This window comes from Betta splendens, chromosome 17 (assembly GCF_900634795.4).
Source record: "Betta splendens chromosome 17, fBetSpl5.4, whole genome shotgun sequence".
Classification (NCBI taxonomy): domain Eukaryota; kingdom Metazoa; phylum Chordata; class Actinopteri; order Anabantiformes; family Osphronemidae; genus Betta; species Betta splendens.
The window spans coordinates 262,501-276,381 of NC_040897.2; the positions used below are offsets into that span (position 1 = coordinate 262,501).

Here is a 13,881-nt window from a genome sequence, read left to right on the forward strand (position 1 = left end):
CATTTAGTTCCACCTTCGCCACCGCTGCCCTTTGAAACGCTGTGACGCGCTCACCTGTCGCTGTTCACCTGCTCACCTGCTCCAAACAGCAGCTGTGGTTGGGTTGGGGTTTACCCTAACGGAGCAAAACAAGCACACTGGTCACCTCTATCCTTATCTGATCAGCTGAATGTTGCATCTATGTCACCCGTGCAGCGATAACCAGGCTGTAGCTGGTTGGATGGTAGAATCTGCATGATGGCACTCGTTCAAGCCACCAAACGTTCCACAGCAGCTCTGAAACTGGAGCTGGTGCATAAAAGCACACACCAAGCTCTTACTGCTGTTATCAGTACTAAATGTGCATATTTTAAGACATTGGCATGTGACTTGGTAGCGGCTCGCTGTGAAAAGCCCCGGCAGCAGGCAGGATTGAAGAATAAAGATGAGCTTCAGCCTCTGGCTTGGCCTCTGCAGATCGAGGAGTTCCGCAGGCTGCGGTCTCACGTCAAAGGGGCGGAGCTTCCGGAGGGCAACGATGGGATGCTGGGGGACAACTTCCGTCCCACGCAGCCACTCAGTGACCGGACGGTTCGCGCCGCCTTCCAGTGACTTCCAGTTGCACTCAGACGAACGATGGGACCTACAGATACAAGTACCTGAGGTGACATTCGTATTCAGATCATTACTGTAATAACATAGTAACGATAACAGGTTCGTACGTATTTAGAGTCAGGCCAATCACAGCTCCACTCTGCTTAGTTAGTGCAGCGCATCGAACCACACGGGACAAAGCTAACAGTGCTGTCCCTGGAGTGTGAGGCTCCTCGGAAGCCTCACTGTATTAGCTCAAGCCCTGGAAGAACTAACCCACTTCACTTACTAATTTGAGTCTATCCTATATATGTAGTGATTCTGAATTTGGCTCAGCGGCACTGCAGCAGAGGAGGCTAAGGTCCCAGACAGCTTTATCCCCAAGCAGCTTGTGGGTGAGGGCACATAGAGCAGGAGAGTGTAGAGAGGAGGGAGACGGGGCTGTTCTGTGGTGCCAACTGGATGAAAGGGGTGGAGGCCGACTAGGGACAGCCAACAGAGGACTATTGTTCATAATGTAAACGGACACTGATCTGGTCCCACCAGCTCAAATACACCTGACAACACAGGGACACAGTAGGAGACTCACACAGACACAAGAGGCAGCTGGGTGGAGGTCAGGCGAGCTGGAAGACGTGGTATTCAGTATTAAGTAAACATCTGGGTGGTGCCAGCACATTTAGGCAAAGGAAAGCAGACAAAGCTGCTGCCTGCGTCTGTGATCAGCTCAAACCACCTTTAATTTCACGCTAAGGCTGCAAATTAAGATGTTAGAGGTCTGGAAAAAGACACTTGATACAGAGAGGAGGCGTCCTGAGTCGAGCTGTAGCCTACGTCCTGCTGGACGGTCAGAGGTCAAAGGTCACAGTCTCACCGAGACTCACTGAGTGGCTGTAGCACACAGTGAAGGGATCGCGTCCTCACTTCCCCTTTTGAGGACTCTTGGATTTGTACTAGGCTTTTATTTTGAAGCTCAAGTACAATGAAAAAGCATAAGGGCAGGGGGCCCAGAGAAGCAGCCTCGCTCGTCCCCGTTCCATGCGTCTCCCTGCTGCGCTCCTGCAAATAACAGGATCTGTTACTGGCGAGGGTCAAACTAGACTGAACGGTTAAAACGAGCATTGAACTGAACTGAAAGGTATTCTAAACCACGCTCCTAGAGCGGGGAGACAGACTACAATGACCTACAAACTGGAGGTAGGACCCAAATGCACGACCCATAGACAGGACTGACAAATAATGATTTAATATATTAAACATGCAGACAGAGGACAACACGAACTAAGGACGCTGCGTATGCAGGATAAGCCAGAAAACAAAACATGCAAACTAACACAAAACTCACAGGTAAACTAAAGATCACTGCAGAGCAGGAAACTAAATAACTCTCCTAAAACACAAAACATGCAAACAACAGTACCAAACGTAATCAGCAAACAAACACACAAACCTGGACAGAGCACGATGGCACTGTAACAAGTAACACATAATGTGACGAGTAACGAGTAACGCACCAACAAAGACTGTGCACAAACTGAGACCTTAAATACAAGACAAGACAGGTGAACCCAATCAAACTAATACAGGAAACACAAGACAGGAAACAAAGACACAAAACCAAAAGGGTGAAACCAGGCTGCCCCTGGTGGCGTGGAAGCCGAGTCACAACAGGATCGGCCTGTGAACACAGTCATCGTTGAATAAACTGCAGCCTTAGGGTTTCTTACTAATGTTGCATTTTCCTGTTTGACATGAATAGAAAGTTTCAGTTCTGCCCATCGCTCTCCTGACCGTCTCTTTCTATTCTATTACCTTTGCTGTAACAGAAGAAGAGAGAGAGGAAGTGTGGGGGGCGAGGAACGGAAGTGAAGCTCAAACTCCTGCACCTTCGACGCGTCGGTAGCGCAACAAACGGCCATGAATGACACACCTTCACCTCCCCACGTGCTTCTGTTCGTGTGTTGTGTTCAGGTTCCCCACGACGTCCCTGTCTCCCCCGTCCTTACTGCATATATGTACCCATTCCACAGCCCATTCTTTTGTTTTGCGCTAACCTGCTAGGTAGGTTAAGCATGCCTTGAATCTTACAACACCTGGAGTCAGTTTAATGTGTGCGAGTCGTGAGAGAACACACCACATGAAACCTTCACAGCCTGCACATGAGTATAAACAGGAGCTCAGGACAGATGAGTTTGCATTGATGAAGAATTTGGATTTTCATCCACTACCAAGAATTATTATTTATTTTTAAGGAGCTCAAACATTGCTGAGGTTATACTGCTGATACTGAACACTCTTCAAACCTCATTGGCTTATGATGGTCTATGGTTCACTCAGCTCCAATTTATTTTTTTTAGTATTTCTGACCTGAATTGGACAAACTCACTCCAACACGTCCTTTCTTGCTAACTCGTCACTTTCACTCACTTTGTTTGTACATGTAATGCAAAGACATGAAAGACCACCAAGATTTGCACATTAAGTGTGCAAACGGGGTTGGACTCAAACACTAGCTCAGACGCGTTTTGACAAGTCTCTGTCATGTGCTGCTCGATGTGGGAACAACCTTCTTGTGCTAATTCAATCGATAGCATCCTGTTGTATCTTCATTCAAACTATGTAAACATCCAAACTCAGCTTAGTGTACTTGCTGCATATCACCACTGATATTAATACTAAGTTCATCATCATCATCATCATCATCATCATCATCATCATCATCATCATCATCATATAGTGGGCTATGGCAGTGTGTGTTTCCTGTGTGTCTGACTAACTGCTGAAATAAACTGTGACTACCTGTTACTTTAAAACACCAATAAACTACAGCAAGTGTAACCATGGACCGTGTCTGTTTCCACCATGACTTTGTCAGTGATGTATCTGATGTTGAGCCAGTGCTGAGTCTAAAGATCAGAAGCAAACTGTTGTTTATTCTTCTGGAACCAAGCCTCTGAATATTAACAGATCAAAACAAATGAAAACAATTTACCACAGAAATCTTAGACTCATTCAAGTGTTTCTACTTTAATAACTGTGACACAGACTACATACTGACTTTATTACAGTCACAGGCTCAGATCAAGTGTGTAGTGCTAAAAACTATATATTTTTAATAATTTTTAAAAGTAATTCATGCTTATTAAGCAGAATTTTAAATATATAAAATTTTATATGAACGGAAAATGGTCGTCAACTGGTCGTAATCACAAACTCTCAGTAATGAGCATATAGTCATTATACAGTTCTGCCGTCAACATCTTCATGTCATCTCTCGTTTCATATTTTCCTACTTTGCACCTTTGTACATACATGTAACTACACTGCCCTCTGCTGTTGGAGAAAAGTATTACAGAAACAATAAAGCGTCAAATTCACATTATGTATTGGAGCTTGTGTGTAAAGTCTAACCTTTTTTGTAGACAAGCACATTTTTTCCGTATCAAACACTCTGTAATAGTAACACGTTCCCAAATATCCTATAAATGTTCAGTTCTCCATTAGTGGACCGACTTAAAGACGTGTGCATGTTGTGTGTGTGCATGTTTGCTTTCTTTCATGTCTGCCTCATGAGCCGCCTTCTCCCACCTCTGCACGTTGTCTGTGCCCTGCAGGTCTGTGCCTCATGCAGCCAGTAACAGTTCCTCCAGGGACCAGCAGGGGGCTCTGTAACGATAGGAAAGCAAGGATCTGATGTAAAAGAAGACCACATACACTCAGTGGTTACTTCATCAGACTCACGTGGCGAGCTAAAATCTGTGATTAGTACAAGGCGGTTAGTATTGAGTTTTAGTTTCAATGGGTTTGCAATGTTTTGAGTATGATATGTTTTTACTTACTTTCTGTCACATGTAAGTCTGCTTAAAAGCGTGTGTTAGTAGAACAGTACTGTCGGCATCTCTGGTCTCCTGGGTTTTAATAGTGGTGGGTACAACTGGGCCTGTAGCTCCAGTGAAGGGTTCTTCTGGTAGTCAGTCAGAAGGAGTAGGTGAGCGTTGAGGGCTAGTGTGTGTGTGCAGCACCGCGAGGAGGACAAGTAAGCCATGCTTCAATCTTGATATGAAAGTGATCTGACGTAGTCGATGAGATGGAGGAGACAGTCAGGTCAGGAAGCACTATCCTGCAGGATGGAATCAGGTCAAGTGGCATCGCCGGAACGCGTCGTTCATGCACAAACAGGGTGAAGTGAAGTGAGTGACTCCTACAAAGTATTCAGTGTGTGGATCTGGACCTTTGTCACATTATTTCAATGTGTTGTTTGGGTTAAGATGCACGTGCAGGGTGATGGGTCGTTAATGGGGTTTGGGGTTAGTCATTAGTTGTGAGGGTATGGGTAAAAGGGTGGGGGGGGTAGGGAATGGTGTAAAGTGTGTGTGTATGCGTGTGTGTGTGTGTGTGTGTGCGTGCGTGTATGTGTGCGTGTGTGTGTGTGTGTGTGTGCGTGTGTGTGTGCGTGTATGTGTGCGTGTGTGTGTGTGTGTGTGTGTGCGTGTGTGTGCGTGCGTGTGTGCGTGCGTGTGTGCGTGTATGTGTGCGTGTGTGTGTGTGTGTGTCCATGCGCGTGCATGCGTGTGTGTGCAAGCGTGTGTATGCGTGCATGTGTGTGTGTGTGTGTGTGTCCGTCCATCAGTGCAGTCAAACATCCACAGAGCTGATAGGAGGTGAAATGTAATTGCGTCAGAGCAAAGAGCCAGAAAATGCAGAGAGACAGACAGATAGAGACAGAAATCGAGCGAGCGAGCAATAGAGAGAGAGAGAGTTTGCCTCATCTTCCTGAACTTAGCTAAATGTCATCCATCAAGGCATTTTACTATTTTGTAGTTCAGTCTGCTGCACACGTGATGCTGAAGAATATCTGTGTGTTGGTGACTCACCGCCTCCCACCTGCTTCACAGGTTCTATTAGCAGGTCTGCAGCCGGGGATGAGCACAGACATGGACTTGTTACCATCCACACATCTGCTTGATTAAAAGATTAATTAACTCCAGCGCTACAATAGAAACGATCTGTTTCCAGGTGGCTGTTTACACTAACAGTCACACACAGTCTTATCTGTTTATTAGGCTTCTGCCCTGGAGCAGGATGTTTGCAGTTAAATGGGTAAATGCCCTGCTAAAGGGCACACAAGTAGTGGCAGCGTAAGGCTCTCTACTAATGTATTGTCATTTATTAACAACGTGCTTCGTAGACCTAATCCAGGAGAGCTTTGCATATACAGTCCCAGTGGTTAAACCTGGAGCCCAAACCAAAGAGGAATAAGAGATAGGAGACAGAGATGAGAGCAGGCAGGAGAACCTGAGAGTAGGATGTGATGGATAAAGTTAAACTGAAAGGGTGAAAAAGGACTGCTGCTGTAAAAAAACGCTAAGCAACAAAAGAACCCAGAAATGATTATATTTTATATGTTGTTTTTGGAGATAAATCCCATCACATCAGGATTCTATCTGCTTTGAACGGTGCAAACAGCATCCAGGGTTGGGTTGCTGTGGAAGCTGAGCACATAGACAATGAGCTGCCACTGGATGACAGTTATTCCAGACACATGCGATGTAGATTCTCAGCATCAGTATTTTTATTAAAAGTATGTCACATACGTACAACAACAACCTAGGCTTCAGGGAAACACACGTCTTTCTTTCCTCTGGCACGTGGAACAAATCCACATGTTCGGATTTTTGACTTTGATGAGGCCAAACGGCACAAACACACACTCACACACACGCTGCAGTAATAGGGTCATTATACGTTTCCATCAGCCTGAGTCAATCTCACTGTGCCTGAAAAAATAGAAAGAGAGGGCGCAGATGTGTTCAGGAGTAATGGTAAATCTGGATATTTATGAAGAGGGAGAAGCAAAGAGAGGAGGTTTGAAACAATGAAGTGAAAATATGCAGCATATGAGTCGGTGACGAAAGCTGTGATGTAATATGCTGTTGAAGCCTTCAAACCAAATTAAATCATATTCTGGCAAAAGCATAATTTTGATATAAAGTGAACAGCTGAGTACTTTGACGAGGCACCTGACAACCGCATTTAATTGCACTGCACTCGTTACAAAGCCCACAGTTCATTTGTTCAGAGTTTGATCGTACAATCAGGTTTTAATGTATTCAAAGTTGAGACGCTGGTAGAAAATACTAAATACTGTAGACTTTGCAATGGGCAGATGCAAACTTCGTCTGTTTGTTTGAGTGACGGCCTCCTGCTCCAGGTCTTTATGAGGCCGACTGCCACATGTTTCGCTCCGCGTCTCGTGGTCTATTTTAGTCTGGCTCACAATCGAAGCATTAGCCTGGGCTAATACTCTAATGTATCCATGAATCAATATAAGCAGCAACGACGAACCTGCACTGCACGAAGGGCCAAAGTCCCACATTACAGCAGGTTACAGAGCTTAGAAGGCTCCCATTCGCATTGAGTCGTACACCCATTGTTGTAGTGTCATGGTGGTTTGGGGCGTGCGTTTTCACTTAGGCTGGATTTATATGAACATTATAAAGTAAAGACCCCAAAATATAAAATCTAAGCTAACATTTAAAACCGATTAAATCAGTTGTTTCTTCACACACAGCACAGGAAAAATGTGTCCAAGCTGTTGAATAGCAGTTTATTCTTCTCTCAGATTTCAAACCAATCAGAGTGGGCCAATTGTTTCTATTGACCAATGAATTTAGTTCATTTCTCATTTATTATAAGAAATACAAGAAAGTTAGACTCTTAGGACTTTGTAGTGATGTTGTATATTTCCAATAAACCCTCTGAAGGATTTAGCACCAGCTTCAAATCTATTCATTTGTTTCTCTCCTTACTGCAGTAAGTAACATAACATCAATCATCACTAGTATTACTGTGTAGCCAGAAGAGATGTAGTGTTGTTACGTCCGTTCACAGTAAACACAAAGCTGGAGTGATTTAGGGAAATGGAAATGCAACATAAAACAAAACTAAAATGGCTTCTCCCCTCTCTTATATGCTACGCATACACTATCTTTACTGTGCCAATAATGGCATTTAAGTGGATCTGAATTGATTTTAGAGTGAAAGAGAAGGAGAGTAGACGATAGGCGATGAGAAGGAAGAGAGGGCGAGGGGGATGGGAGGACGTTGCCATGACAACTGCCATAATAATCATCGTAATGATTGATGTGCTGTGCTTCATTTCTCCCTGTTTGGTCTCTCTCTCTCTCTCTCTCTCTCTCTCTCTCTCTCTGTCTCTCTCCCTTTATTTTTCTTTTTTCTCCCAATTTGTCTGTCGCGCTTTCTGCCTATATATCAGTGTTGAGCATATTCCTTGTTTTTCTGTTCTGCTTCTATGATGCAGTAAGAGGCGATGTTAGTGCACATGAAAAGATGCAAACATAGGGTCAAACATTAGATGAAATTTGGGTGAAACAAAAAACATGTTTTTGAGAAGAGAAGAGAAGAGAAGAGAAGAGAAGAGAAGAGAAGAGAAGAGAAGAGAAGAGAAGAGAAGAGAAGAGAAGAGAAGAGAAGAGAAGAGAAGAGTTATTTAAAACGCAGGCATGTGGCCTGTTTGGGAGCCTGAATCAATCTCTCTGTCATTGCATTAGACCATTCAGCCGTTGTGTATGTGTGTGTGGGGGGTGTGGAGTCATAATAGATAGCCCCATAATATGCCACATATAAATTGCTCTATAAATGTTCAAATGGATCGGGCCGCTGCTCCGCTTGGGTTTCAGCATTAGCAGCCAGATGCATGAAGCTCCAGCACCAAGCTCTGGCTCTGGCTCTGGAGCTGATCCTGCACCCACTGAAGCATATTGTGAACGTGAACATCTGGGCAGTGGTGGATCTAGACTTCATTACATGTAGGGGGAGTCTGCCTATAAATCTGTATATCTGTACAAATATGTTTGTTTCTGTCATCTGAACACCTGATGTTACTGTCATCCTTTTTGTGATGGTAGAATTTGTGACTTTGTTCGGCTGCTGTTCGCCTGGATGTGTCCTTTTAAATATCTTGGAATTTGGATTTCTTTTCACAATAAAAACAGGAGAAATAATTACTTTGTTCACTGATTTAGCTGATTTTGTTTTATAAACAACCACTAAGCTATTGTGTCATTTCATTATACTCATTTTTTGCTCATATTTAGATTCGCAGGGTAAAAATATATATATAATATAGTGTATTTTATTGTGACACGACTGGTTCTGGTTGTGGTTCTTGGTTCTGTGAGGTTTTTTGGGGAACCTTTTACTCATGCTTTATTTAGTTGCAACAACTAGTACCTGATACAATATCTGAAGGTGCTCATTGTAGCTTTCACTGCAACTGTTTACTGCCTTTCATCTTGCTGTACTGTATGTAAGTAGCCTATTTCTGTCTCGCCATAAAAAGCTTTTGCTGACCCCAAAACATCAGTCGGAGATTTAATAATTCCACCACTAATCAGCATCCTGGTTTTGCTGGCAGTTCGGGGTCAATTTTATGGCATCACTTTGTTTATACCATCCAGTAAAAAACAATATATAAGGTGATTTCAACATTTTTTAACATCTGTACTGTGTGCTGAGGTCCAGTAGACTAAACTTGAACCTGAATCAGTGCAGCCTGTGCAAGTTAAGCCTTTGATGAGTCTTTTTTCCTCTGTTTCCTTTTCTACATCTCCCGCTTTTTTTTCTCAAATATCTGAAAGAACCCAAGTAGATGTCTTTCTGACTGCACAGCAGAATTTCTTTTTTTTTAATATATAGCTCAAACAACAGGCACATTCCACTTGGTTTCATGTGCCTCTATATAAACTACTTATACATATACCATCCATCCATTTTCCAAGCTGCTTATTCCCATACTGTATGCGGGGTCGCGGGGTGCTGGAGCCTAACCCAGCTGGCTATGGGCGACAGGCAGGTCCACCCTGGACGGGTCGCCAGTCCATCGCAGGGCCTTATACATATACCTTGCTGGAAATCCTTTTTAAGTAAGCTTAGTTTAAATTTTTCATTAAATATGGATGATAAACAACGTGAAGACATACTACATTATTTTAAGGATATTAAACATAATCATCTGCTGCAACCTTACATCAAAAGTCAGTTCAGTAGTTATGAAGTAGTAATGAGCCTGCCTCATTTTTCTGTCTTGACAATGGCTTTTCATGTGATCCAAAGAGCTGACAACATGAAAGTGACATATAAACAGAAAAATAACCTCAAACCATATACTGGAGGTTTTAAAATCTACAGTAAAAAACAAAACACAGGGACACGTTGCAGAACATGCTGCAAATTTAGAAAGTCACATAATTATAGGTTCTATCTCAGTGTTGCCATTAGATTAAAGACCGTTGGCTCTGTGGTTTTGCTTGTCTACTTATAGGTCTTTTTTCCTACAAAATATTAAAAGATTAAAAGGATAAAAAATATTGACAGATGTGTGGATTATGACTTTTTCTTTCCATACAGAATAATTTCTTAACCCATCAGATTGATCATTAATCTCCATATATGTACATTTGATGTGTAAGTGGATCTGAGTGTATATCCTAAATGTGTACTTTTGGTTAAGTAAGATGTTGAAATCATTACTTTAAACTGTTGACATACTTCTACAGTATTTTATTCATGCTTTATTCAGAACTTTGATACTAACGTCATTAATGATACATGATCTTACCACAGTAAAAGAAGTGTCAATGCGGCACTTACTGTATCTTAACCCTCGTTTTTATATGTTGAATAGTTTATTTTTGGCATAGAAAGTGAGCTGATATTCTGGACAATGTGTTTGCTGTACAGTAGCATAATAAATAGCCCAGTATGAAATAATGATGAGACTGGGTGGGAAACAGTGACAGCAGGAAAAATAAGCCTGAATGATGCATCGACCCTCAGCTAAAAATGTGCAAATGAATTCAGCGGTCTTGACAGTCATTGAATATGAGACTTCCAGATCAGAGGAGCTGTGTGTGTGTGTGTGTGTGTGTGTGTGTGTGTGTGTGTGTGTGTGTGTGTGTGTGTGTGTGTGCGTTGCTACACATTGTGTGGGGGAGTAAGTGCTAGATATGGTTGCATATGTTGGTTTGTATGAGGGTCATACAAGTTAATATTAATTCTATTTCTACTTTTCCTTCTCTCTCTCTTCCTTTTTTTCGACAGGAAGTAAACATTTGCATTTTGCTTATTTCAATCCTATGAATCATTAACATTCATTTACATTTGGAACTTTGTATACAAATGTATGTTCCTTGCGTCAGCATTGCTTAAAGAATAATTCTGGCTTATTTGAATTTCCAGATGTTGTGGATGGTTCTAAATGAAGGTCGCATGTGTTCTTCTGGTTCTTTAAGCACCTCTCTCTGTTTGGTTGTGATTGTCCTCCGTTCCACCCCAGGCCTTCTTTCCCTGCTACTGAGGATGATGCTGCCTTCCCCATGCATCACTAACAGACGATGACATTGGCTTTAACTGGGAGCATGGCTTAGAGTTCTGTCTGGAGAGTTAGTTTTTTGTCTCATTAGAACAGACAATTACTGGCCTCACACTGTCAGCGTGGGTCCATCTGAGCACTTTTCCATATAGCCCTGATTGGCGAAATGTTCCTGAGATGGAATTGGATGATTGGAAGATTTCTTTTTTTGACTGTTGTAGTAACTAGTAATGTTCAGTGGTTAATACATATATTATAAGAGAAATACAAATATTGCTTTCCCACCACTCCTGCTTTCTCCTAATGGTTAATAGCTGCTTGTAATTAATAGACGGAAGCTCACAGACACCTGGCCATGAAAACATCTGGTCCCCAGGTTCTATTAAAACCCGCTGGACCTGACTGCTGTGGTGGTCGCTCGCGCAATACAAATGCAGCAAAAGAAAATGAGGGACAGAAATGCAGTAACCTCATTACTGCAGCATGTATCTTTATAAAAACTCTGCATTGGAGTTATTTCACAAGCATAGAACTTCTGCACACCCAAATTATTACTGTCCAACACTCAACTGCTCCTTGTCGTGCAACGTAATGGAGACGTAATTCAGCTTCTCTCGGCCTGCTCTCTTCATTTAATAAACTTGCTGATTCTCTCTGCTGCTACATCTCCTAGTTCTTACTGGAGAGCTAAAGGGCTGGCTGTTTTTTTTAACCCAGGAGCAGATTGCTTTGCTATGAATCTATAATGTAATCTCCCCACCATGAAGAGACACGCATCATTCAAATGCTACATTACTGCTTGAAGCCGTCAGATATGTTGAGAAGCTTGTGGAAATCTGAGAACTGCATGAGGCAGAGAGCGGCAGCGCATATAGGTAGACAAGTGTGTGAGGGTGCGTTTGATTGGTTTAGGGCATAATGTGTGCATGCAGGGTTTAGTGTGTGCCTACTGTGTACGTGGAGTTTTATAGAGACCAACTGTGTGTGGGGGAGGAGAACGTGGAAGTGAATTATGCCTTTTTCCAGAGGGGAGGGGTGCATATATGTATGTATGTGTGTGTGAGGGGGATGGGCACATTGTACACTATGTATGTGCAATAAGTATGTGTGGGTTAGTGTGTGTGTGTGTGTGTGTGTGTGTGTGTTGGCAGCATAATTATACACATACACGCTTGCATGTGGTACCACAGGAGTATCATTACATGTGCGTCTGCTGGTGCTTTATGTGTTCGTGATTTGATATGCATATGTGACCATCTGTTTAAGTGCACTGTACGCGTGTGAACCAGCGAGGCGTGCGTGTCTGTGTGTAGGTGGGTGGAAGACCGTTTCTTTGTTTTTTGCGTATCTGGGTACTTGTATTTACTTGTGGGTTTAATGGAAACGTGTTGCTTTGTCATTTGACAATAAAACGCACTTGGCTTCAGTTTACTTCAGATTGCTTGTTTCGCTTTACCTCAGGCACACGAAGCCCATCCTGCTGTTGTATTTACTGTCTCCATTAGATCTTTTGCATATTCTGTTGTTGTCTTAAGTCAGTACCAAAGTTTGGATGCTTTTCTCAGATTTAACCTAAAGTTTGTTGCTTGTTGAGTCTTTTTTGTCTGCAGACAGCGTTGTGTTGCACAGACACCTATTTAGTTTATATGGTTAGATTGATTTGGACACAGTACGACAAGACAAAATGCAACAATATGTAGTACAGTTCAACACACAAAGGGTCACTATGGACTGTGTGCATGTGACCATATGCACAATGTTTGTACAGTGTGAAACTGTCACACAGCAGAAAACATTTCTAAAACATACACAGTGTTTCACTCTGTCGTCACTGTTGATAAAGAACTCAAAAAGAGATAGAAAACAAATTTCTGACACTGGATGCTTCGCCGTCGGTGCACAGCTGCTGTAGCCAATCACATTTCCAGTTTCTACGCTAAGGAGGTGTGGAGGGAGGGAGAGTGGTGTGATGATGCTGGGCAATAAACATGAACCTACAGCTTGTCTTAGTACACGCTGGACAACCAGGGACTACAGCCTAGAATAGATCAACCCCTTTATTGTTGTTTTGTTTGCTTATCCATAGCTTTAATGCAAAATCATGAGCATATTATATGAAAAACCAGAGCCACACCTGTACAAGAAGTGCTGGACTCACTGAGTTCTCTTGCTCTTTTTTTGTACAACACAGTGGCAGGGATTCAAAAACAGTGGCGTTGCAGTTTTAGCGCAGGACTTTAGCAGCTTCTGTGCAGAAATGATAAATTTTTAATGTCAAACTTTTTTTAGTACAGTTGAAGATGGACTTCATAAAACATGTATTTGTCTTTTTCATTGGAAGTTGAAAAACTAGAGCAGGAGCACAGGCTGGTGAGGGGCCCTTTCCTATTCTAACGTAACCCCCAACATTAAGTTGTAATTGAACAATTAAATGGAAAGTATCTCAATAAACAAGGCCACACGCGTAGACAGCATAAACTAGGTTTAAGTGGCCATCTTGTTGCTAAACAATGAAACAAGTGACAAACCAAATGTTATAATTTAACAAGAATCAATTCATATATTATGTTTATGGCAGATCCAATATCTTTGGCTTTTCTGCACCGCGTGCCCCCTCTAGATGGAGCACAGTCCATCGTTCTCTGTCGGATTCCTGTTAAGCTGGTAAAAATTAACATTGTACCGTCAACCACTGTCAAAATAAAATAATTTCTCGTAGCGGCTTCTGCAACCGTAATCGTTTCGACAACGCAGTGACAAAATAAGTAGCTGTTGTTGATCCAGTGTTGATTTAAGGTTATCTTTACATCTATTAGTTGGATTTGGTCAGATAGCGCCGTTACGTTTGGCAGGCTTTTATTTTGCGAGGAAACCGCGCGTCCGGCGTGTTGTGGCTGAGTCTGGATGAAGGAGCT

The 13,881-nt window shown here is 42.5% G+C and overlaps 1 protein-coding gene and 1 long non-coding RNA gene across 6 annotated transcripts in view; one reads left to right on the forward strand and one right to left on the reverse strand.

Moving 5' to 3' along the window:
* The window catches only part of ca8 (carbonic anhydrase VIII), a 10,062-nt gene extending 6,646 nt beyond the window's left edge, over positions 1-3,416 (forward strand). For all 5 annotated transcript variants that reach the window (XM_055503533.1, XM_029131219.3, XM_029131220.3 and 2 more), the window contains 2 exons: positions 457-643; positions 2,400-3,416. In XM_055503533.1, coding sequence (XP_055359508.1) covers positions 457-591 — 135 coding nt within the window. In that variant the 3' untranslated portion in view covers positions 592-643; positions 2,400-3,416. The remainder of the gene's footprint in view (positions 1-456; positions 644-2,399) is intronic.
* LOC114844122 (uncharacterized) lies at positions 1,296-2,203 on the reverse strand. Its single transcript, XR_003783686.2, has 2 exons — positions 2,024-2,203; positions 1,296-1,632 (listed from the first exon to the last, which is right to left on the reverse strand). It is a non-coding gene; the product is annotated as an uncharacterized LOC114844122 (long non-coding RNA).
* Positions 3,417-13,881: the final 10,465 nt, after the last annotated feature.